Raw genomic sequence first — 21,106 nt, 5'->3', positions numbered from 1 at the left:
ATCACCTCGCCCCCTCCTACCTCACCTCCCTTCTCTCCTTCTCCAGCCCAGCCTGCACCATCCGCCGCTAATCTCCTCACCGTACCTCGCTCTCGCCTGTCCCGCCATCGACCCCCGGCCCACTTCATCCCCCGGGCCTGGAATGCCCTCCTTCTGCCCATCCGCCAAGCTAGCTCTCTTCCTCCCTTCAAGGCCCTACTGAGAGCTCACCTCCTCCAGGAGGCCTTCCCAGACTGAGCCCCTCCTTCCTCTCCCCCTCACCCCCCTCTCCATCCCCCCGTCTTACCTCTCTCCCTTCCCCACAGCACCTGTATATATGTATATATGTTTGTACATATTTATTACTCTATTTATTTATTTTACTTGTCTATACTATTCATTTTATTTTGTTAATAAAATATTTTATATTTTGTTCTCTGTCTCCCCCTTCTAGACTGTGAGCCCACTGTTGGGTAAAGACCGTCTCTATATGTTGCCAGCTTATACTTCCCAAGTGCTTAGTACAGTGCTCTGCACACAGTAAGCGCTCAATAAATACGATCGATTGATTGATTCTACAACCCATCCCGCACAGTCAGCTCCTCTGGTGCGGCTAATCTTCTCACTGGGCCTCGTTCACGCCTATCCCGCCATAGACCCCGGCCCATGTCCTCCCCTTAGCCTGGAACGCCCTACCTCCTCAAATCCGCCAAACAACCACACTTCCCCCCTTCAAAGCCCTACCGAGGACTCACCTCCTCCAGGAGGCCTTCCCAGACTAAGCCCCCCTTTTCCTCAGCTCCCCTCCCCTCCCCTTCGCTCCTACTCACTCCCTTTGCTCTACTCCTCCGCTCCTCGGCACTTGTGTTTATATGTACATATCTCTAATTCTATTTATTTATATTGATGCCTGTTTACTTGTTTTGCTGTCTGTCTAGGCTGTGAGGCCGGTGTGGGCAGGGACTGTCTCTATTGCTGAGTTGTACTTTCCAAGTGCTTAGTACAGTGCTCTGCACACAGTAAGTGCTCAATTAATACGACTGAATGAATGAATGAATTGAAAGTCGGGGGAGGAAGAATGGGGGGTGGAGAGGTAGTGCATAAGGAGAAAGGACGCTGAACCTCTAGCCTTCACCCTTCACTCTTTGCTCCAGACCGTGCTAAAAGGGAGAGAGCATGCCCCAGAGCAGTTTCACTTGAGAGGACAGGAAAAACGACTCCAGCTGGTCATCTTGCTCCGCCACCCTCCGTGACCTGAGGCCTGTGTCCGGCAGAACACAGGATTTTGGGCCAAGTGGGGTGGGGGGGAAGCAGGACAGAAGCACTTCTCCCACTGAGAAGCGAACAGTCCCCAAAACACAAACTGCCCAAGACCCCCAGATTCCCCGTGGAGGTGTCAAACCTCAGGCAACTCGGGACAGGACCTGGCAAGGCAATTTGGACTGAACTCAGCCGGGAGGTCAGAGGGCGGAGGGATCGGAACTTCTAACGTGCCACAGATTCTTCCTGCGTTGCAGTGAATGTGAAACCCGGGGGTGGGGGATGTGTTGGAAAATAATTTACGTAAGGACAAAGGGCACTCAAAGCTAATTTGCCCAAAAATCTGCTGGATACCTGATTTGGCCAGGGTGGACCCCAGCCTCTGCCTGACTTCTGTCCAGCAGAGTTGGAACCACAGCAACCTAGCTAAAAGGGAGAGGAGGTGGAGAGGAGGCTAAAAGGGAGGTGCAGGAAGTGCAGAGGAGAGTGGAGTGTTGGCTCTGAACCAAATAGAGACAGACGTGGAAGACCTTTCATCTCTCAACCATTTCCCTGCTCTCTTCAGTTCTGAGGGGTCCCGACGGAGCCCCCGAATCCCACCCCCTGTCTCTAAATAGGACATTGTCGCCTTTGGCTGTAGCTACCCTGGGCTGGAGGTGACTACAACAAGGAACAGGCAGCAGGCATAAGGAAGCAGTGAGTCCTAGTGAAAAGGGCACAGGACAAGTCACTTGGCTTCTCCGTCCCTCAGTTTCCTCATCTGTAAAATGGGGATTCAATACTTTATTCTCCCTCCTACTTAGACTGTGAGCCTCTGGAGGGACAAAGACCGTGTCTGACCTGGTTATCCCGCATCTACCCCCGACAATTAGTACAGCGCTGGCCAAATGGTAAGTGCTTAACAAATAGTATTATTATTATTATATTATTATTATTATTATTTGACCATCCCAGCCCCCATCTACCCCTGAGCCTAGCTTGGGCACGGTCAGCTGGAGGAGACTGACCAGGGTCAAGCTAGGGAGCAGAGGCCTCAATCTGCCTTCATTGTCCCAGTCAGTCAACAGGGTTTACCCAATAGTTACTCCTGCCCAAGGCTGAGCCATTCCAGAGCCCTTGTAAGGAGCCCAAGGTTTTTCTCTCAGTCCGCTGGAGAGTGGCCTCCAACTTTCCTGGGCCTAGTCCCAGGGGTTCTGGTTTGACTCCGAATCTATGTCCAATACCTCCCAGCCCTGGCCCCCTTCCCACCAGTGACCCTTCCTGCAGAGATTGATGGCCCTTCGGAAGAGGAGGGGGAGAGAAAAAAGGAAGGAAGAAGAGGGAAAGAAAGCAACGGGGGGAAGGAAGGAGGGAATGAGGTTAGGCTGGAAGGAAGCCGTGGAGGAGGAGGAGATGAGGCAAGAGGTGGGGAGAAGGTGATTGGGAGGGGGACGGGAGCAGTAGCTCCTTCTCCTGAGGACTACATGGCAGGAGATCAGCAGTGGGAAAAAGTTGGGTGAGGAGAGCCCACTGTTGGGTAGGGACTGTCTCTATATGTTGCCAACTTGTACTTCCCAAGCGCTTGGTACAGTGCTTTGCACACAGTAAGCGCTCAATAAATACGATTGATTGATTGAGAGAAGTATGACTTCCTGTGGTGGACTGGGGGTGGGGAAACTGAGAACAGATGTCCTGGGAAAGAGGAGGAATCCTGATCCCAAGCCCAGAATATGCCCAGGTAGGCTGCCCTGGGGGGACTTCCCCAAACCAAAGATGGGGGACATTTGGTTGGGGCCCCATGTCTGTGGTGGTCTGCTTAAAGTTTTGCAGGGAGACCCCAGAACAAGAGGTCCAGAATCCCCTGGGGTGGACCTGATTTTGTAACTCTCTGACCTTCTGGCTGCCTGGTCCAAGAGGCCACGGCGGGTCAACACCGGTCAGCCGACCTGCGGCTTAGCCTCAAGAAGCTCCTGTAGTCTCATCGAGGCAGTGGGGTCCTGCCGCAGCCCTGCCCACAGCTGGTTTAGTGTCCATGGGGCTGGGCTAGAGGAGAAGGTGTCCCCCGTCCTGGTGTCCCCTGTCTCCTGCCAGGAAGGAGGAAAAGAAAACAGCCTTGCCACCATTTCCATGTCAGAATAAACTGAACCGAACAATCCGACCTTCCTTAATAATGATGGCATTTGTTAAGCGCTTAACTCTGTGCCAATGTACTAAGCGCTGGGGTGGATCCAAGCGCATCGGGTTGGACACAGTCCCTGTCCCACGTGGGGCTCACAGTCTCAATCCTCATTTTACAGACGAGGTCACTGAGGCCCAGAGAAGCAAAGTGACTTGCCCAAGGCCACGCAGCAGAGAAGTGGCGGAGCTGGAATTAGAACCCATGACTTTCTGACACCCAGGCCCGGGTTCTAACCACTATGCAATGCTGCTTCTCATAAGTTTCCTTGCCCTGAAACTGATAGAAACGAACCGCGAACACCAGTGTGGGGGTAGAAAGCACATTGTGGCTTAGTGGCAAGAGCCCGGGCTTGGGAGTCAGAGGTCATGGGTTCTAATCCTGCCTCCGCCACTTGTCTGCTGGATGACCTCGGGCAAGTCTTCTATTTATTTTCTTTTGTTAATATGTTTTGTTGCCTGTCTCCTCCTCCTAGACTGTGAGCCCGCTGTTGGGTAGGGACCGTCTCTATACATTGCCAATTTGTACTTCCCAAGTGCTTAGTACAGTGCTCTGCACACAGTAAGTGCTCAATAAATACAATTGAATGAAAGTCACTTCACTTCTCTGTGCCTCAGTGGCCTCATCTGTAAAATGGAGATTAAGACTGTGAGCCCATATGGGACAACCTGATCACCCGGCACTTAGAACAGTGCTTCTCACACAGTAAGCGCTTAACAAATGCCATTTTTTATAGCATTTATTAAGTGCTTACTATGTGTAAAGCACTGTTCTAAGCGCTGCGGGGAGGTTACATGGTGATCAGGTTGTCCCACGGGGGGCTCGCAGTCTTAACCCCCATTTTACAGATGAGGGAACTGAGGCACAGAGAAGTTAAGTGACAACCAAAGTCACACAGCTGGTAATTGGCAGAGCTGGGATTTGAACACATGACCTCTGACTCCAAAGCCATTATTATCATTATTACTATCACAATAAGCGGAACCGAATGATCCGACCTTCCTTGCCCTGAAACTGATGGAAATGAACCGAGAACACCATTGTGGGGGTAATAATAATAATAATGATGGCATTTATTAAGCGCTTACTATGTGCAAAGCACTGTTCTAAGCGCTGGGGAGGTTACAAAGTGATCAGGTTGTCCCATGGGGGGCTCACAGTCTTCATCCCCATTTTAATAATAATAATAATAATAACGTTGGCATTTGTTAAGCGCTTACTATGTGCAAAGCACTGTTCTAAGCACTGGGGGGCGGGGTTACAAAGTGATCAGGTTGTCCCATGTGGGGTTCACAGTCTTAATCCCCATTTTACAGATGAGGTAACTGAGGCTCAGAGAAGTTAAGTGACTTGCCCAAGGTCACACAGCAGACATGTGGTGGAGTCGGAATTCGAACCCATGACCTCTGACTCCAAAGCCCGTGCTCTTTCCACTGAGCCACGCTGCTTCTCTACTGAGGCACAGAGAAGTTAAGTGACTTAATAATAATAATAATGATGATGGCGTTTGTTAAGCGCTTACTATGTGCAAAGCACTGTTCTAAGCGCTGGGGAGGTTACAAGGTGATCAGGTTGCCCCACGGGGGGCTCACAGTCTTCATCCCCATTTTCCAGATGAGGTAACTGGGGCCCAGAGAAGTGAAGTGACTCGCCCAAAGTCACCCAGCTGACAATTGGCGGAGCAGGGATTTGAACCCATGACCTCTGACTCCAAAGCCCGGGCTCTTTCCACTGAGCCACGCATGCCAAATTCGGGGGGAGGTGGCTCCCCTCCCCGGGTTTGCCCAAGCGGCCATAATAATAATAATAATGATGGCATTTATTAAACGCTTACTATGTGCAAAGCACTGTTCTAAGCGCTGGGGAATTTACAAGGTGACCAGGTTGTCCCACGTGGGGCTCACCGTCTTAGTCCCCATTTTACAGAGGAGGTAACTGAGGCCCAGAGAAGTGAAGTGAATTGCCCAAAGTCACACAGCTGACAAGTGGCAGAGCCGGGATTTGAACCGACGAACTCTGACTTCAAAGCCCGGGCTCTTTCCGCTGGGCCACGCTGCTTCCCAACTTCCCACGCGCTTAGTAATAGCATTTATTAAGCGCTTACTATGTGCAAAGCACTGTTCTAAGCGCTGGGGAGGTTACAAGGTGATCAGGTTGTCCCACGGGGGGCTCACAGTCTTAATCGGTGCTCACAGTCTCACAGTCTGTGCCTCAGTTACCTCATCTGTAAAATGGGGATTAAGACTGTGAGCCCCATGAGGGGCAACCTGATCACCTTGTATCCTTCCCAGTGCTTAGAACAGTGCTTTGCACATAGTAAGCGCTTAATAAATGCCATTATTATTATTATTATTATTATTATTAATCCCCATTTTTTTACAGCTGAGGTAACAGGCCCAGAGAAGTTAAGTGACTTGCCCAAAGTCACACAGCTGACAATTGGTGGAGCCGGGATCAGAACCCCTGAGCGCCGTACCAACTTGGGGGAGAAAAGGGCACATTTTCCGAGCCGCCGCCAGGCGACACGAAGGTCCTCCCGGCCCGTTGGGGGCGCGGCAGGTCCCCGCCGCCTCGTGGGCCGCGCCCGGGGAGGGGGCGCTCTGGCCCGCGCGGGCTCGCTGGCCGCGCGCGGGGGGCGCTCTGGCCCGCGCGGGCTCGTTGGCCCCGGAGGGAGACGTGGCCGAGGAAGGGGCGGAAGGCTTCTGGGGGGAGGTGGGCCTTGTCCGTCCATCCATCCATCCATCCACCCATCCATCCGCCCGCCATGGCCAAGAGCGGGGCCCGGGGGCCCAGCCTGCGGGACAAGATGGATGGCAACGAGCTGGACTTGAGCCTGAGCGACCTGAACGAGGTGCCCGTCAAGGAGCTGGTCAGTGCCCGGGTGATGGGGGGGCAACATCTAGACGACCCTACATGCTTGTCTGCCCCCCCCCATCTTACCTCCTTCCCTTCCCCACAGCACCTGTATATATGTTTGCCCATATTTATTACTCTATTTTACTTAATAATAATGATGATGGCATTTATTAAGCGCTCACTATGTGCAAAGCACTGTTCTAAGCGCTGGGGAGGTTCCAAGGTGATCAGGTTGTCCCGCGGGGGGCTCACGGTCTTAACCCCCCATTTTACAGAGGAGGGAACTGAGGCGCAGAGAAGTTAAGTGACTTGCCCAGAGTCACACAGCTGACAATGGGCCGAGCCGGGATTTGAACACATGACCTCTGACTCCAAAGCCCGGGCTCTTTCCCCTGAGCCACACTGCTTCTCTGTACATATCTATTCTATTTTGTTAGTATGTTTGGTTTTGTTCTCTGTCTCCCCCTTTTAGACTGTGAGCCCGCTGTTGGGTAGGGACTGTCTCTATATATGTTGCCAATTTGTACTTCCCAAGCGCTTAGTACAGTGCTCTGCACACAGTAAGCGCTCAATAAACACGATTGATTGATTAGTATAGTGCTCTGCACACAGTAATCGCTCAATAACTACGATTGAATGAATCAATGAATGAATGGGTCGATCAGCCCCGGCCGGACCCCACCCGGGAAGGGGCCGCAAGCCCCTGTCGTGCTGGGCCTTCTCCCTTGGAAAATCTCGTTTATTCGTCCACTTAATAATGGCATTTATTAAGCGCTTACTACGTGCAAAAGCCCTGTTCAAAGCGCACATCTTTGTGACCTTGGGCGAGTCATTTAACTTGTCTGGGCCTCAGTTCCCTGTTCTGGAAAATGGGGATGAAGACCGGGAGCCCCGCGTGAGACAACCTGATTACCTTGTATAATAATAATAATAATAATGGTAGCATTTATAAATGGGGATGAAGACCGGGAGCCCCGCGTGGGACAACCTGATTACCTTGTATAATACTAATAATAATGGCAGCATTTATTAAGCGCTATGTGCAAATTGCTGTTCTAATAATAATAATGGCATTTATCAAGTGCTTACTATGTACAAAGCACTGGGGAGGTTACAAGGTGATAGGTTGTCCCGCGGGGGGCTCACAGTCTTCATCCCCATTTTACAGATGAGGGAACTGAGGTACAGAGAAGTTAAGTGACTTGACCAAAGTCACACAGCCAGCAACTGCCTATTTACCCCAGCGCTTAGAATAGTGCTTGGCACATAGTAGGCGCTTAACAAAAACCATGATTATTATTATCATTCAGCCATTCAGTGGTATTTATTGAGCGCTTACTGTATGCAGAACACTGTACCAAACGCCTGGAAGAGCACAATATAACAATAAACAGACACATTCCTTGCCCACAGCGAACCCCTGCAAAGCCCAGGGCAAGGGCCAGGGCGGCTGAGAGCAGCCGAGAAGCACGGCTCTGCCCAAGCCCCCTTACCGTCCTGATGGGGGTCAAACCAGGACCAGGAGAGTGTCAGTGGGAACAGGCCCTGGGTATCCCCAGCTTGGAGCATGGAGCAGAGCTAGAGCCCACCCGGGACCTCAGACCATTCTGGAGAGCATGGCTCCCAAAGTATGGGGAGGGAGCGTGGGCTGGACCCTCTCAAATCTGGACTTTCTTACCTCAAAGTCTTCCTGAAGTCTCCTTCCATCTGGCGTAACGGGTGGCTTGGGCCGCTGCTCCTTACCACTGTCCCCTGCCACGCTGGCGCTCTGTTCCCACACCTGACCCGTGGCCTTCCTTCCTTTGGTCATCTCACCACTGGATGAACAGGTATCAGAACATAGGCGGCACACGCCTGAGTTTAAATCCTTTCTGCTCTCTTTCAGGCGGCCCTTCCGAAGGCTACCATCTTGGACCTGTCTTGTAACAAGCTCGCTTCCCTGCCGGTAAGAGCCCCACCCCTGGAGGCAATTAGTTGCCTGGCCACCCAACTCCCAATCAGGTTCACAGTGTGAGTGCCAGGTGGGCATTGTGTGGGTTTTCTTCCTCCACCACGGTGGCCACCCAAGCACATGGAGGCCATTAGCCTGCAGGCTGGGGGTGGGGGAACCAAGTGGGAGGATGCCTGGGTTGGGCCCTGCCTCCTCCTGCTGAGGTGGTGTCCATGGTGGGCTTTCCTAGCTCACCAGAAGAGGAGTTTATGAGATGCTCTGATGTCCCTGTTGGAAAGGGCTGCTAAGCAGCCCAGAGTCAGAGTCCCAGAGAGTACAGGGCGGATGTGGTGCCAGGAGCTCCCAGCAGTGGTGGTCTGAGGTGCCAGTGTCCTGTCCTGTTTTGGGGGCAGTCAGAGTTCTGTGGCCTGGTGCACCTGGTGAAGCTCGACCTAAGTAAGAACAAGCTCCAGCAGCTGCCCTCGGATTTCGGCCGCCTGGTCAACCTCCAGCACCTGGACCTCCTCAGTAACAAGCTGGTTACACTACCCGTCAGCTTTGCGCAGCTCAAGGTAACTGTGCCTGGGGGGGGGAGGGGGGTGTCCTTCTTTGGTCAAGGGTTGGCAGAGGCCTGGGGTTGGAGGGCCCCTTGGGCTCATCCGAGCCCAGAGGATGCTCCCTATCAGCCGGTCCACGCCAGGGGACAACACTGTGAACTTGGGGTGGGGGACTTAGAGACTCAGGCTCTCCATTCGTTTCCTCTACAGAGCCTGAAGTGGCTGGACCTGAAGGACAACCCCCTGGATCCCGTGCTGGCTAAAGTGGCCGGAGACTGCTTGGACGAGAAGCAGTGCAAGCAGAGTGCCGTCCGGGTAGGGGCCGGCCCCCGTTTCAGCCTGGGACGTCACCGGGGCCAGTGGGACCACGGCCTCCCAGCCTCGCTCATCCCAGCTCTCTGACAAGACCGGGAAGCGTCCAGTCAGGAATGGCTTCTGCCCAGTTCGCTCCCCGAGCCGCCTCTTCCTTCCCCCCGGCAGGTGCTGCAGCACATGAAGGCGGTGCAGGCTGACCAGGACCAGGAGAAGCAGCGCCGGCTGCAAGCGGAGCGAGGTAGGATCCACTCCTTCCCCTCTCCACGCCCAGACCACAGGCCTTCCCCACACCGTGTCCGTCAAGCCAGGGATCTGTACCCCAGCAGGGCCGACTTGCCGGGGAGGGTGGATTCCACATTTTGTCCATCCCCGGGGCCTCCCCACCCAAAGCAGCCAGGGTGGATATGTCTCTGCCAACAGGGCTGGCACCTCAGGGGGCAAGGCCCCACTGGCTTGGGGGTGGGAGCAGGGAGAGTTTAGAGAGGGGAGAGTGCCCACGGGGGCCCGTGCTGCTCCCCAGAGAGCGAGAAGAAGCGGGAGGCCCGTCAGCGAGCTCGGGAGGCTCAGGAGCGGGAGCGACGCAAGAAGGAGAAGGTGGAAGAGAAGGAGCGGCGGAGGCGGGAGTATGACGCCATGAAAGCCACCAAGCGGGAGCCCGAGAAGAAAGTCAAGAAGGAGCCGACCGAGACCCGACCGAGTGAGTGTGGGGGAAGGATCCGGGTCGGCGGCAGCAGGGTGTTGCTTAGAGTCCCCCAGGCTCCAGGAAGTGGGGAGTGGCTCAGGGCTTGGGGTGGCGAGTCCTGAGGGGCGGGCACCAGGGGGTACCAGGCAGCGCCAGGGATGGGCAGCTCAGGTCTGGGCCCAGGGACTCAACCGAACCGCCCCCATCTTTTCTAGAGCCTGCACCCGCCCCACGCCCGCCACGGCCTCCTCCCCCGCGGCCGTCCTGGCCCTGGGCCCTCCTGAAGGTCCTGCTGCTGGTGCTGCTGGGCGCCGCGGCGGCGCTGGCCCTGTGCCGGGGGACGGACCTTCAGCGCCAACCCCTCTGCATCAGCATGAGCACCGTCTTTGAGGAGGCCCTCCACGGCCTGCGCAGCCACGGTGTCCTGCAGCGGGTCCTGCAGCCCAGTGGCTCGCAGCAGTGACCGGGTCACCGGCCTCGGGGGAGCCAGGACGCCTGGGAATTGGCTGTGGGGTCGGCCCCCTCCGCCCCTGAAGCCCCTCACCTCGGCGGTCTGCAGGGTCCTGGCGGGCTTAGGGGGCCAACACTATTCCTTAGAGGGGTGGTGAGCTGGGCGGGGATGTACAGGCAGGGCTTGGGGAGGGGCCGGCAAGGGAGAAGTCCTTACCCTCAACCCACTCACAGGGCCGAGCAGGATAAAAGCTAGGTAGATTTCTGCTAAATGGGGAAGCCGTGCCCACTCTGCTGGTTTACACTTGAGAATCTTTGCCCTCAGTGACTGACACGATGGAGGGGGGAAGAGGAAGGTCCCCAACAGCTCCAGTCAAGATGAGCCCCTGGAGACTCAATTGCATCCCAGGGCTCAGCCTTGGCACTAACCAAGAGGGCACAGCTGCCAGCCTGAGCCCTGCTCCTGCCCTAGAACTCCCCTTCTCCAGCTGGAGCATCTGCTGCAGCGGCCCTGGCCAGCCTGAGCAACAGGGTCCCAACGTCCCCCTTCCATCCTGACCCGAGATGCGGGAAACACACTAAGAGCGAGATGCTGTGGGCACAATGAGATGGCACAAAATAGCTTGGTAGGGAGCAGGTTGTGCTGCTCTCCATCATCATCTCTGGCTAGGGGTTCCCAACTCCCACTGCAGACCCAAAGGGCCCTTTCCTGAAGCTGCCCCATAGTGAGCCCCTGCACCCTGGAGGCTCAAACCCTCACCTGGCTGGTAGCACAGGCAACACACCAAGCAGCAAGATCAAAATTTTATCACAGGAAGCCAGGCCCACTCTGGTGGGAGTTTACAGAGACCTTCCCGGGCCCCGGCCCACAACAGTCCACCTCGCCCCCATGGTCCTCACCCTAGCTGTCCGCGGACTCTTATTAAATGACTTGTAGTAAACCAATGAGCAGATCCTTGGGTCTACGGATTTCGTAGGGTTGGGGAGGGGGTGGCCACCGGTAGCAATGCGCCGCTATCTGCCTGTCCCCGCTTCCTCGGCTGGCCTGTCACTCCAGAATGTCCAGAGAGAGGTCAGGGTGCAGGGAGGTCATCTGAAGGTAGACGCGCCGGGATAACTCGGGGCCCAGGCAGCGGGCCGTGGCCGTGACCCCTACCCCTCGGCGCACCTGGATGCCAGCCAGCAGCTGCTGGCGTTCCTGGGTGGAGCTGCAGTTGCTGTAAGCCTAAGGGGGAGGGGAAGGACGACCCCCATCAGCCCACCACTCTCCAGGCCGGAGCCCAGAGCTGCCCGGTCCTGGCCCCGGGCTGATCCGGTGGGGCCCCGCGCTTACCTGAAGCAGGAGTCGGGGGGAGGGGTACGCAGCGACAATCGCGCTGGCCATGTCCAGGCTGACCCGGTTCAACTGCTGCAGCTGCCGCCTCCAGACCTGGCCGAGCCCAGTACCGGCCCGGTCCACCTTGACGCCTCCAGCCCAGGTGCTCTCCAGATAGAAGGAGAAACCCGTGCAGTCCCTCAGGCGCCTGGAGCGAGATGGGAAGACAGTCAGCAGAGCTGTACGCTCTGGGGCCCAGTGGCACAGATGGGCCGCCTAGATAACCGAAGGAGCGACTGGGGGGAAGGAAGAGAAGATGTGAAGTTGGGCTGGGGGGCCGGGGAACAGAATGGCCACGCCACACTCACTTGTAGGGGGCTTCAGCCACAGCCTTGGTGAACATGCAGGCGTAGTCAGCCAGCTCCTGCCAGCTCTCCAGGAGGCGGACCTGGACCTGGCCTTGCGCCTGCAGCTGCAGCTCCACCAAGGCCTGTGAGACCCAATGGCATGGGTGAGGTCGCCTGGCAAGCTGCAGGCCAGGCTGGCAGGAAGCCCAGGCTGCTCTTGGCCTCAGATGGGGCAGCTGCCCTTCCCGGCCTCATTCCCCTCCTCCCTCACGAGGTGTGGCTGGAGGCTGCCCCTCCTCACCTCTTCCACGGCCACTCGAGACAGGGAGGGGGCAGATGGGTCTTCCCGGGCCCCTCGCGGCCTCCGCCTTGCCTGGGTCGGAGCGCGGCTCCGAGGGCCTGGCTGTCGTCTGTGATGGGGAAGGGTGGGAAGGGAGCTCAGGATGGAGGAGAGTGACAGGGGAAGCTCTAAACCCCGGCTACCTCTGGGCAGGGCCCCAGACACCACCTCCAGCCTCCCACCTGTCCCGGGACACCCATGGGGCAAAAAGCCAAACCTGCAGAGCTTCTCCACGCCCACGACCGCCAGCGACAGAACTTTTCCCGGGGTCCTCACCATGGCATCGGCCACAAAGCTCTGGAGCGAGCCCTTCCCTTCCCTGTGGCCACTCTGCAGCACGGAGAGGAGGCCATGGTTAACCCTTTCACCCCAGTCCCAAGGACCTTCTCCTCAGGCAACCCAGTCAATAGAAGGAATTTATCGAGGGCTTACTGTGTACAGACCCCTGAACTAAACCCCCCCCCAACCCCGGGCCTATCTCGTCCCTTCCCAGGGGCCACAGTTCACCCTTTCAGTTCAGTCCCAAGAATCCTCTCCCCAACCGGCACACCTGCTCTGGGCTGTGGACCAACAGCATGAATTCTTCAGCCGGCAGGACGACCAGGACACCGGGCTCCTCGGTCCAACCGCCCTCTGCGACCTGCCACGGGACAAACAGCTGCCTCTCACTGCCCCAGGAAGACCTGGGCAATTCCACTTTACCTGTCTGACTCCCCCTGTGCAGCAAGACTCTTCCTTTCCAAAGGGAAACCCCAATCCCCAGGCACCCGGCATCCGTGATATGGAGCAGCCTGGGGCTCGGCCTGGACCCTGCAAAGATGCAGTTAGGTAGCCCGCGGAGCCCTAATATATGAGGAAACAAACGGTCCCATCAAGGCAGATGGGCGAAGGGGCACGGTACCCCTAGGCCTGTCCAACAGGGGTGTGGAGAGGGTGTCACGTTGTGCCCATTTGGGGCTAGTCAGGAAACGCTTCCTAACGGTGTGAAGCTTGGGTGTGTGGAGAGCGGGCAGATCATACAGGGAGGCAGTGCCTGCACTCCCAGCACAGCTCAGGCCAAAGAGTACCGGAAAGATGCAGGTCACAGAAGGAATGAAGTGAGTAGAGGGTGAGAGGCAGTGGGGAGGAGGAGGATGGAGAGGAGATTTAACAGAAGTCCCTCAGTGGCTTTGGAAAGTCAGGCCACAGGTAACTCACCAAAAGAAAAGAGAACGGGAAAAAACATCAGGGACATTCGGGGAACCCAATGAGGAAGTCTCCTTTCCCACACTGTGGGGTTCTGGGAGCCCTTCAGATGGAAATAGAGAACAAGAAGGGTCCCAGTGGGCAAGGGAGGGTGGGGGACCAGCAACAGGAAAAGCACGGTCACCTAGCAACGCCTCAGAGGGCTCACCTGGCCCAGCGCTGCTCTCCTCTTCCACGCCATGCTGCAGGGGATGGCCTGGCCCTCAATCTCACAGGCACATTCCATGGACTGCAAAGCGCTGAGGATCTGCCCGCCCCCTTCAAGCTGTAAAAGAGCTAAGGAAGAACGCATGAAAGCACAGTCGAGGCTGCAGCTGAGTTTGGGGCTGTGAGGGACAGGGGAGCTGTACCTGGGTCTAGCAGCACAGCGATGTGTTTAAGACACTCCTCCGGCCGCTGGGCTTTCAGAGACTGGGCCAGGGCCTTCCTCCGCTCCCGCTCCTGGGCTTCTTCCTGCCGCTTCAGCCTGGCCCTTCCTGCCACGTCTGGACCGCGCTTGACCCTCTTTGGCAGAGACGGGCACGCGGACCCCATCTCTAGGGACGACGACGGGCCTCTTTCGGCCGGGAAGGCAGACGGACGGCCTGCAAGGTGCCCAGTTGGGCCCTCGGCGTCATCCTCGCTTCCAGGCGAGCTAACCCTGGAAGGGAAAGCCGGCGCCTGGGGATGGCACTGCCCCTCGGTTCCGGCCGATGTGTCCCTACTGCCGGAGGTCTGCGGGGCTCCTCTGGTTTGGGAGCCCAGTGAGGACTGCGGTGTCTGCCGCTGCGCCTCGGGCAGGGGCCTGGGGGAAGTTCCCCGGCCCCAAACTTTGCCCTTGACTCTCTCGGCGAGAGGTATCAATTCCTCTTCAACCTCCTCCTCTTCGCTCCCACTACTAACTAAGACCAGCTCTTTAGAGAGGGCGATTTCTGCTGGGTCCTGAAGATCTGCTGGCCCAGCAGCGGTGGCTTTCGGCCTGAATGGAGGATGAGGATCCTCTGAGTCAGAGCTACTGAGCACCACCACCTTCTTCACTTCTTCACTCAGGAGCGCCGCGCTTTTTTCCGAAGGTGGCGGCGGTTGCTTCAGGAAGGTAAACGTGGGTGGCTCCTCCTCTGAGTCGCTCTCTCTGGAGGTGGGGGGAGGTTTCCGCGACCTCCTGGACCGAAGTTGCTTCGCCATTGTTTGCTGGGGAGGGAACACAACCGGTACGAGGAGGTGAGGTCGAGCGCCCTGCTTGCCTCTAAGCATTGTGAACCGTTTCGGCTGGTTCTGGGTAAAGTGTCACCAGGTTGAGCAGCGGGGCACTGTGGAGGAAGCACAGGCCTGAGGGTCTGAAGGACCTAGTTTCCCTTGCCCTTTCTGCTGTATGACCTTGGGCAAGTCACTTCACTGTGCCTCAGCTGTAAAATGGGGATTAATAATAATACTAATAACGGTATTTGTTAAGCTCTTACTATGTGCCAAGCACTGTTCTAAGCCCTGGGGTAGATAGATGGTAATCAGGTTGTCCCACATGGGGCTCACAGTCTTAATCCCCATTTTGCAGATGAGGTAACTGAGACACAGAGAAGTTAACTGACTTGCCCAAAGTCACACAGCTGACAAATGGCGGAACCGGGATTAGAACCCACGATCTCTGACTCCCAAACCCGGGCTCTTTCCACCAAGCCTAAAGAAGATTAAGATTAGAGAAGCAGCGTGGTTTAGTGGAAAGAGCATGGGCTTGGGAGTCAGAGGTCATGAGTTCTAATCCCTGCTCCGCCACTTGTCAGCTGCGTGACCTTGGGCAAGTCACTTCACTTCTCTGGGCCTCAGCTACCTGATCTGTAAAATGGGGATGAAGACTGTGAGCCCCACGTGGGACAACCTGATAATCTTGTATCCTCCCCAGCGCTTAGAACAGTGCTTTGCACATAGTAAGCGCTTAATAAATGCCATTATTATTATTATTAACAAATATCATAATTAACTAAGACTGTGAACCCCATGAGGGGCATGGACTGGGTCCAATCTGATTAACGTACATCTACCAGTGCCTGGCACTTAGTAAGCGCTTAACAAATACCATTATCAATTAATTAATTAAGACTGTGAGCCCCAAGAGCGGCATGGATTGGGTCCAATCTGATAAACGTACATGTACCCCATCTCTGAGTACAGTGCCTGGCACGTACTTAGTGCTTAACAAATACCATTATCAATTAAGACTGTGAGCCCCAAAAGGGGCATGGACTGGGTCCAATCTGATTAACGTACATCTACCCCATCTCTGAGTACAGCACCTGGCACATAGTAAGCGCTTAATAAATACCATTATCAATTAATTAAGACTGTGTGCCCCATTAGGGGCATGGACTGGGTCCAATCTGATTAACGTACACCTACCCCATCTCCGAATACAGCGCCTGGCACGTAGTCAGTGCTTAACAAATACCATTATCAATTAATTAAGATTGTGAGCCCCAGGAGGGGCATGGACTGGCTCCAATTCATTCAGTCGTATTTATTGAGCGCTTACTGTGTGCAGAACACTGTAATAAGCAACTGCAAAGTACAATAATGATAATAATGGCATTTATTAAACGCTCACTATGTGCAAAGCACAGTTCTAAGCACTGGGGAGGTTACAAGGTGATCAGGTTGTCCCACGGGGGGCTCACAGTCTTAGTCCCCATTTTACAGATGAGGGAACTGAGGCCCAGAGAAGTGAAGTAACTTGCCCAAAGTCACACGGCTGGCAATTGGCAGAGCCGGGCTTTGAACTCATGACCCCGGACTCTTTCCACTGAGCCTCGCTGCTTCTCTAGGCGGCAACATACAGAGAAGCAGCGTGGCTCAGTAGAAAGTGCACGGGCTTTGGAGTCAGAGATCATGGGTTCAAATCTCAACTCCACCAATTGTCAGCTGTGTGACTTTGGGTAAATCACTTCACTTCTCTGTGCCTCAGTTACCTCAACTGGAAAACGGGGATTAAGATTGTGAGCCCCCCTGTGGGACAACCTGATCACCTTGTAACCTCCCCAGCGCTTAGAACAGTGCTTTGCACATAGTAAGTGCTTAATAAATACCATCATTATTATTATTAGAGACGGTCCCTACCCAACAACGGGCTCCCAGTCTAATCTTGTACATCCCAAGCGCTTAGTACAGTGCTCTGCACACAGTTAGCGCTCAACAAATGCGACTGAATGAATGACTAATCTGATTAGCGTCCATCTACCCCATCTCCGAGTACAGTGCCTGGCACGTAGTGAGCGCTTAACAACTACCAAAGTTTGTGTGACTTTGGGCAAGTCACTTAACTTCTCTGGGCCACAGTTCCCTCATCTGTAAAAAGGGGGATGAAGACTGTGAGCCCCCCTGGGGCCAACCTGATCACCTTGTAACCTCCCCAGCGCTTGGAACAGTGCTTTGCACATAGTAAGCGCTCAATAAATACCATCATTATTATTATTAGAGACAGTCCCTACCCGACAACGGGCTCCCAGTCTAATCTTGTACTTCCCAAGCGCTTAGTACAGTGCTCTGCACACAGTTAGCGCTCAACAAATACGATTGAATGACTAATCTGATTAGCGTCCATCTACCCCATCTCCGAGTACAGTGCCTGGCACGTAGTGAGCGCTTAACAACTCCCAAAGTCTGTGTGACTTTGGGCAAGCCACTTAACTTCTCTGGGCCTCAGTTCCCTCATCAGTAAAAATGGGGATTAAGACTGTGAGCCCCCTGTGGGACAACTTGATCACCTTGTAACCTCCCCAGCGCTTGGAACAGTGCTTGGCACATAGTAAGCGCTTAATAAATGCCATCATTATTATGATTATTATCATAAAACCCCCAAAGAGAGAGGTAGAAAGATGGGGAGGGACTCCGTGATGGAGCCGCTCACCTCCGTGCTGGGCACTTTGGTGTCGGGGGAGGATGGGCCTGTGGGCAGCGGAGAGCGGTTCGGGGGTTTAGTACAGTGCTCTGCACACAGTAGGCGTTCAGTAAATACGATTGATTGATTGATCGATTGATCACGACGCCCCCGGGCCTTGCCACCGTCGTAAGGCCCCCTCACCTCAGGCCCGCCGCCTCAGGCCCGGGCTCGGCTGAGGAGAGGCCGCCCCCGGGGCACCGGAAGTCCCGCCCACCCCGCCGGAAGTGCTCCCCTCCCAACCTGGGCAGCCATGGCGACGCTGGCGCGACGAGGCCTAATGGCGGCCCGGCAGGCGGGTAAAAGGCTCCTGAGAGGAAGACGGAGCGGACCCAGGGAGGGCGGGCAGACAGGGGGAAACATGGCGCATTACATTCACCCTCAGTTGTTAATAGTAATAATGATTTTTCTTAAGCGCTCACTAGGTGCCAAGCACTGTCCTAAGCGCTGGCACCTGGGGCTCACAGTCTTAACCCCCATTTTCCAGATGAGGGAACTGAGGCACAGAGAATCGTAATAATGTTGGCGCCTGGGGCTCACAGTCTTAACCCCCGTTTTCCAGATGAGGGAACCGAGGCACAGAGAATCGTGATAATGTTGGCACCTGGGGCTCACAGTCTTAACCCCCATTTTCCAGATGAGGGAACTGAGGCACAGAGAATCGTGATAATGTTGGCACCTGGGGCTCACAGTCTTAACCCCCATTTTCCAGATGAGGGAGCTGAGGCACAGGGAATCGTAATAATGTTGGTATTAAGCGCTTACTGTGTGCCAAGCACTGTTTTAAGCGCTGGCACCTGGGGCTCACAGTCTTAACCCCCATTTTCCAGATGAGGGAACTGAGGCACAGAGAATCGTAATAATGTTGGTATTAAGCGCTCACTATGTGCCAAGCACTGTTCTAAGCGCTGGCACGTGGGGCGCGCAGTCTTAAGCCCCATTTTCCAGATGAGGGAACTGAGGCACAGAGAATCGTAATAATGTTGGTATTAAGCGCTTACTATGTGCCAAGCACTGTTCTAAGCGCTGGCACCTGGGGCTCACAGTCTTAACCCCCATTATCCAGGTGAGGGAACTGAGGCACAGAGAATCGTAATAATGTTGGTATTAAGCGCTTACTGTGTGCCAAGCACTGTTCTAAGCGCTGGCACCTGGGGCTCACAGTCTTAATCTCCATTTTCCAGATGAGGGAACTGAGGCACAGAGAATCATAAAAATGTTGGTATTTGTTAAGCACTTACTACGTGCCAAGCACTGTTCTAAGCGCTGGCACGTGGGGCTCACAGTCTTAATCCCCATTTACCAGGTGAGGGAACTGAGGCGCAGAGAATCATAATAATGCTGGTATTTCTTAAGCGCTTACTAGGTGCCAAGCACTGTTCTAAGCGCTGGCACGTGGGGCTGACAGTCTTAATCCCCATTTTCCAGATGAGGCAACTGAGGCACAGAGAGTAGTAATAATGTAGGTATTTCTTAAGCACTTACTATGTCCCAAGCACTGTTGTAAGCGCTGGCACGTGGGGCTCACAGTCTTAATCCCCATTTTCCAGATGAGGCAACTGAGGCACAGGGAATCATAATAATGCTGGTATTTGTTAAGCGCTTACTATGTGCCAAGCACTGTTCTAAGCACTGGGACAGATCCAAGGTGATCAGGTTGTCCCACGTGGGGCTCACAGTCTTAACCCCCATTTTCCAGATGAGGGAACTGAGGCACAGAGAATCATAATATTGTTGGTATTTGTTAAGTGCTTACTATGTGCCAAGCACTGTTCTAGGCTCTGGGATAGATCCAAGGTGATCAGGTCGTCCCACTTGGGGCTCACAGTCTTAATCCCCACTTTACAGATGAGGTAACCGAAGCACAGATAAGTTAAGCGACTTGCCCAAAGTCCCACAGCTGACAAGTGGCCGAGCAGGGATTAGAACCCACGACCTCTGATTCCCAAGCCCGTGCTCTTTCCGCTAAGCCACGCTGCTTCTCTAATTGTTGCTTTATTACGGTATTTGTTAGGCTCTTACCATGTGCCAGGCACACTGTACTAAGTGCAGGGGTCGATACAAGCAAATCAGGGTGGGCACAGCCCATGTCCCACATGGGGATCACAGTCTTAATCCCCACTTTACAGACGAGATAACTGAGGGAGAGAGAAGTGAAGCGACTTGACCAAGGTCACACAGCAGACAGTCGGCAGAGCCGGAGTCTTTCTGAGTCCCAGGCCTGTGTTCTTAACCTGCTTCTCAGAGTGGGGCTAGGCTACAATGGGACCATCAGAGGATGTTGAGATCACGCTGCGTTGGGAGCGGATAGATTCTCCAGGGGCGGGGGGCATGGACGAATGCTTCGGGAGTTTCCTTTGTTATCCCAAGAGCCAACCTAGTGGGATAGGGGGCCGGCCTCTTTGAATGGATTTCCTGAACTTCTTACGTCCCGTCCCCTCTCTCCATCGCCCCGCAGGGCTCATCCCGCCCCCGGCCTCGGTTTTGGCCGTGAGATTTGCATCCAAGAAGACGGGTGGAAGTTCCAAGAACCGTGGAGGAAAAGCTCGAGGCAAACACTTTGGCTTCAAAAAGTTGGATGGTGCGTCTCACCCCATGCTCCCGGGGACTCCACCCACCCGTCTGGTCCATTCCCAGGGAACGAGGGGGTACCTGGGCATCAAAGAGGTGGTCACACCTGCACTTCACTCTGGACACCAGCAAGGCCTGGGAAGGCTTGGAAGCTCGGGGCAAACCGGAGCCAGAGCCCAGTGAGCGGGATTGGAGCCGAACGGGGGGGGAAACGGAGGGGTACCCGGGGATTCAGGCTGAGGCTTCCCTAGCCCTTCATAGTAGCCATGCCCTCCACTGGGCCCAGACCACCCTCTCCCTCCCATTTCAGGTCAGTACGTCCACGCCGGCAACATCATCGCAACTCAGCGCACTTTTCGCTGGCACCCGGGAGCCCACGTGAGTCTCAGCCACCCGGCCTGGTGGGAGGGTGGCCCCACGCCTCTCTGCCCGTGGGCTCTGGGGAGCCTCGGTCTCCAGAGTCCCTCCTGGGTGGGCCCAGCCCACTGGGGTGTCCTCCCCTTGGTCCCCACTCGGACATCAGAGAGCCAAAGGCAGGAAAAGGCCAGAACCCTGGCCGAGACCCCAGGTTCACACCGTCCACCCCTGCCTCTGTCCTTGGGGCACCAGGACTGGCCTCTGGTGGCCGTGGGTACTCGGGGCTCAAGCGGGGCCCCCGGCTGACCTGTGTGTGTCCTGTGGATTCCAGGTGGGGCTGGGCAAGAACAAGAGCCTCTTTGCGCTGGAGGAAGGGACCGTGCGCTACACCAAAGAAGTGTACGTGCCCTCCCCCAGCAACACCGAGGCTGGGGACATCATCCGCCAGCTCCCCCAGGGCGCCGTGCTCTACAAGACCTTCGTCCACGTTGTTCCCGCCCAACCGGTGGGCACCTTCAAGCTGGTGACCATGCTCTGACGCTGTGGGCCGGGCATGAGTACCCACAGTTGGACCCTTGGACCCTGGGACGGGTTGGCGGGCTGAACGCCTGCAGTAAAGCCGGAATAAAGGAGATTCCACACAGTGGCACGAGTCAGGGATGGAGGGAGGGGATGGTTTCTGCACTCCTGCCTCGCTCCTGGAGGGGAGCAGAGGCACCTGGGCCAGGGGGCAGGGGAAGAGGGGTCCCAGGGCCCCCCAAGCTCTGTTGGAGGGAGGACAGGAACGGAGATCTGCCTGCAAAGTCCCAAGACCTCTTCCCAGGAGGTGTGGGGGGGGGGGGG

General features: G+C 55.4%; 3 protein-coding genes across 4 annotated transcripts; 2 read left to right on the top strand and 1 right to left on the bottom strand.

Annotated features, from left to right (window-relative positions):
* The first annotated feature begins 6,063 nt into the window (after positions 1-6,063).
* LRRC59 (leucine rich repeat containing 59) lies at positions 6,064-11,129 on the top strand. Its single transcript, XM_038757264.1, has 7 exons — positions 6,064-6,263; positions 8,136-8,195; positions 8,594-8,752; positions 8,948-9,052; positions 9,218-9,290; positions 9,573-9,749; positions 9,950-11,129. The coding sequence occupies exons 1-7, from the start codon at positions 6,159-6,161 to the stop codon at positions 10,195-10,197; spliced, it is 927 nt and encodes a 308-aa protein (XP_038613192.1). The 5' UTR covers positions 6,064-6,158; the 3' UTR covers positions 10,198-11,129.
* On the bottom strand, positions 10,977-17,513 carry EME1 (essential meiotic structure-specific endonuclease 1). Of its 2 annotated transcripts, none has more exons than XM_038757263.1 (9): positions 17,480-17,513; positions 13,782-14,601; positions 13,580-13,707; positions 12,737-12,826; positions 12,404-12,516; positions 12,148-12,256; positions 11,868-11,989; positions 11,518-11,707; positions 10,977-11,409 (listed from the first exon to the last, which is right to left on the bottom strand). In XM_038757263.1, exons 2-9 carry the CDS (start codon positions 14,593-14,595, stop codon positions 11,233-11,235), a joined length of 1,743 nt encoding a protein of 580 aa, XP_038613191.1. In that variant the 5' UTR covers positions 14,596-14,601; positions 17,480-17,513; the 3' UTR covers positions 10,977-11,232. The 2 variants fall into 2 exon arrangements, with proteins under 2 accessions (XP_038613191.1, XP_038613190.1); XM_038757262.1 differs by lacking the exon at positions 17,480-17,513 and adding an exon at positions 17,306-17,426.
* A 57-nt stretch (positions 17,514-17,570) lies between these two features.
* On the top strand, positions 17,571-20,909 carry MRPL27 (mitochondrial ribosomal protein L27). Its single transcript, XM_038757345.1, has 4 exons — positions 17,571-17,634; positions 19,794-19,916; positions 20,217-20,284; positions 20,595-20,909. Exons 1-4 carry the CDS (start codon positions 17,589-17,591, stop codon positions 20,799-20,801), a joined length of 444 nt encoding a protein of 147 aa, XP_038613273.1. The 5' UTR covers positions 17,571-17,588; the 3' UTR covers positions 20,802-20,909.
* The last annotated feature ends 197 nt before the right edge of the window (positions 20,910-21,106 follow it).

Source organism: Tachyglossus aculeatus, chromosome 15 (genome assembly GCF_015852505.1).
Source record: "Tachyglossus aculeatus isolate mTacAcu1 chromosome 15, mTacAcu1.pri, whole genome shotgun sequence".
In the NCBI taxonomy this organism is placed as follows: Eukaryota; Metazoa; Chordata; class Mammalia; order Monotremata; family Tachyglossidae; genus Tachyglossus; species Tachyglossus aculeatus.
This window is presented reverse-complemented; position numbering and strand designations above follow the sequence as displayed.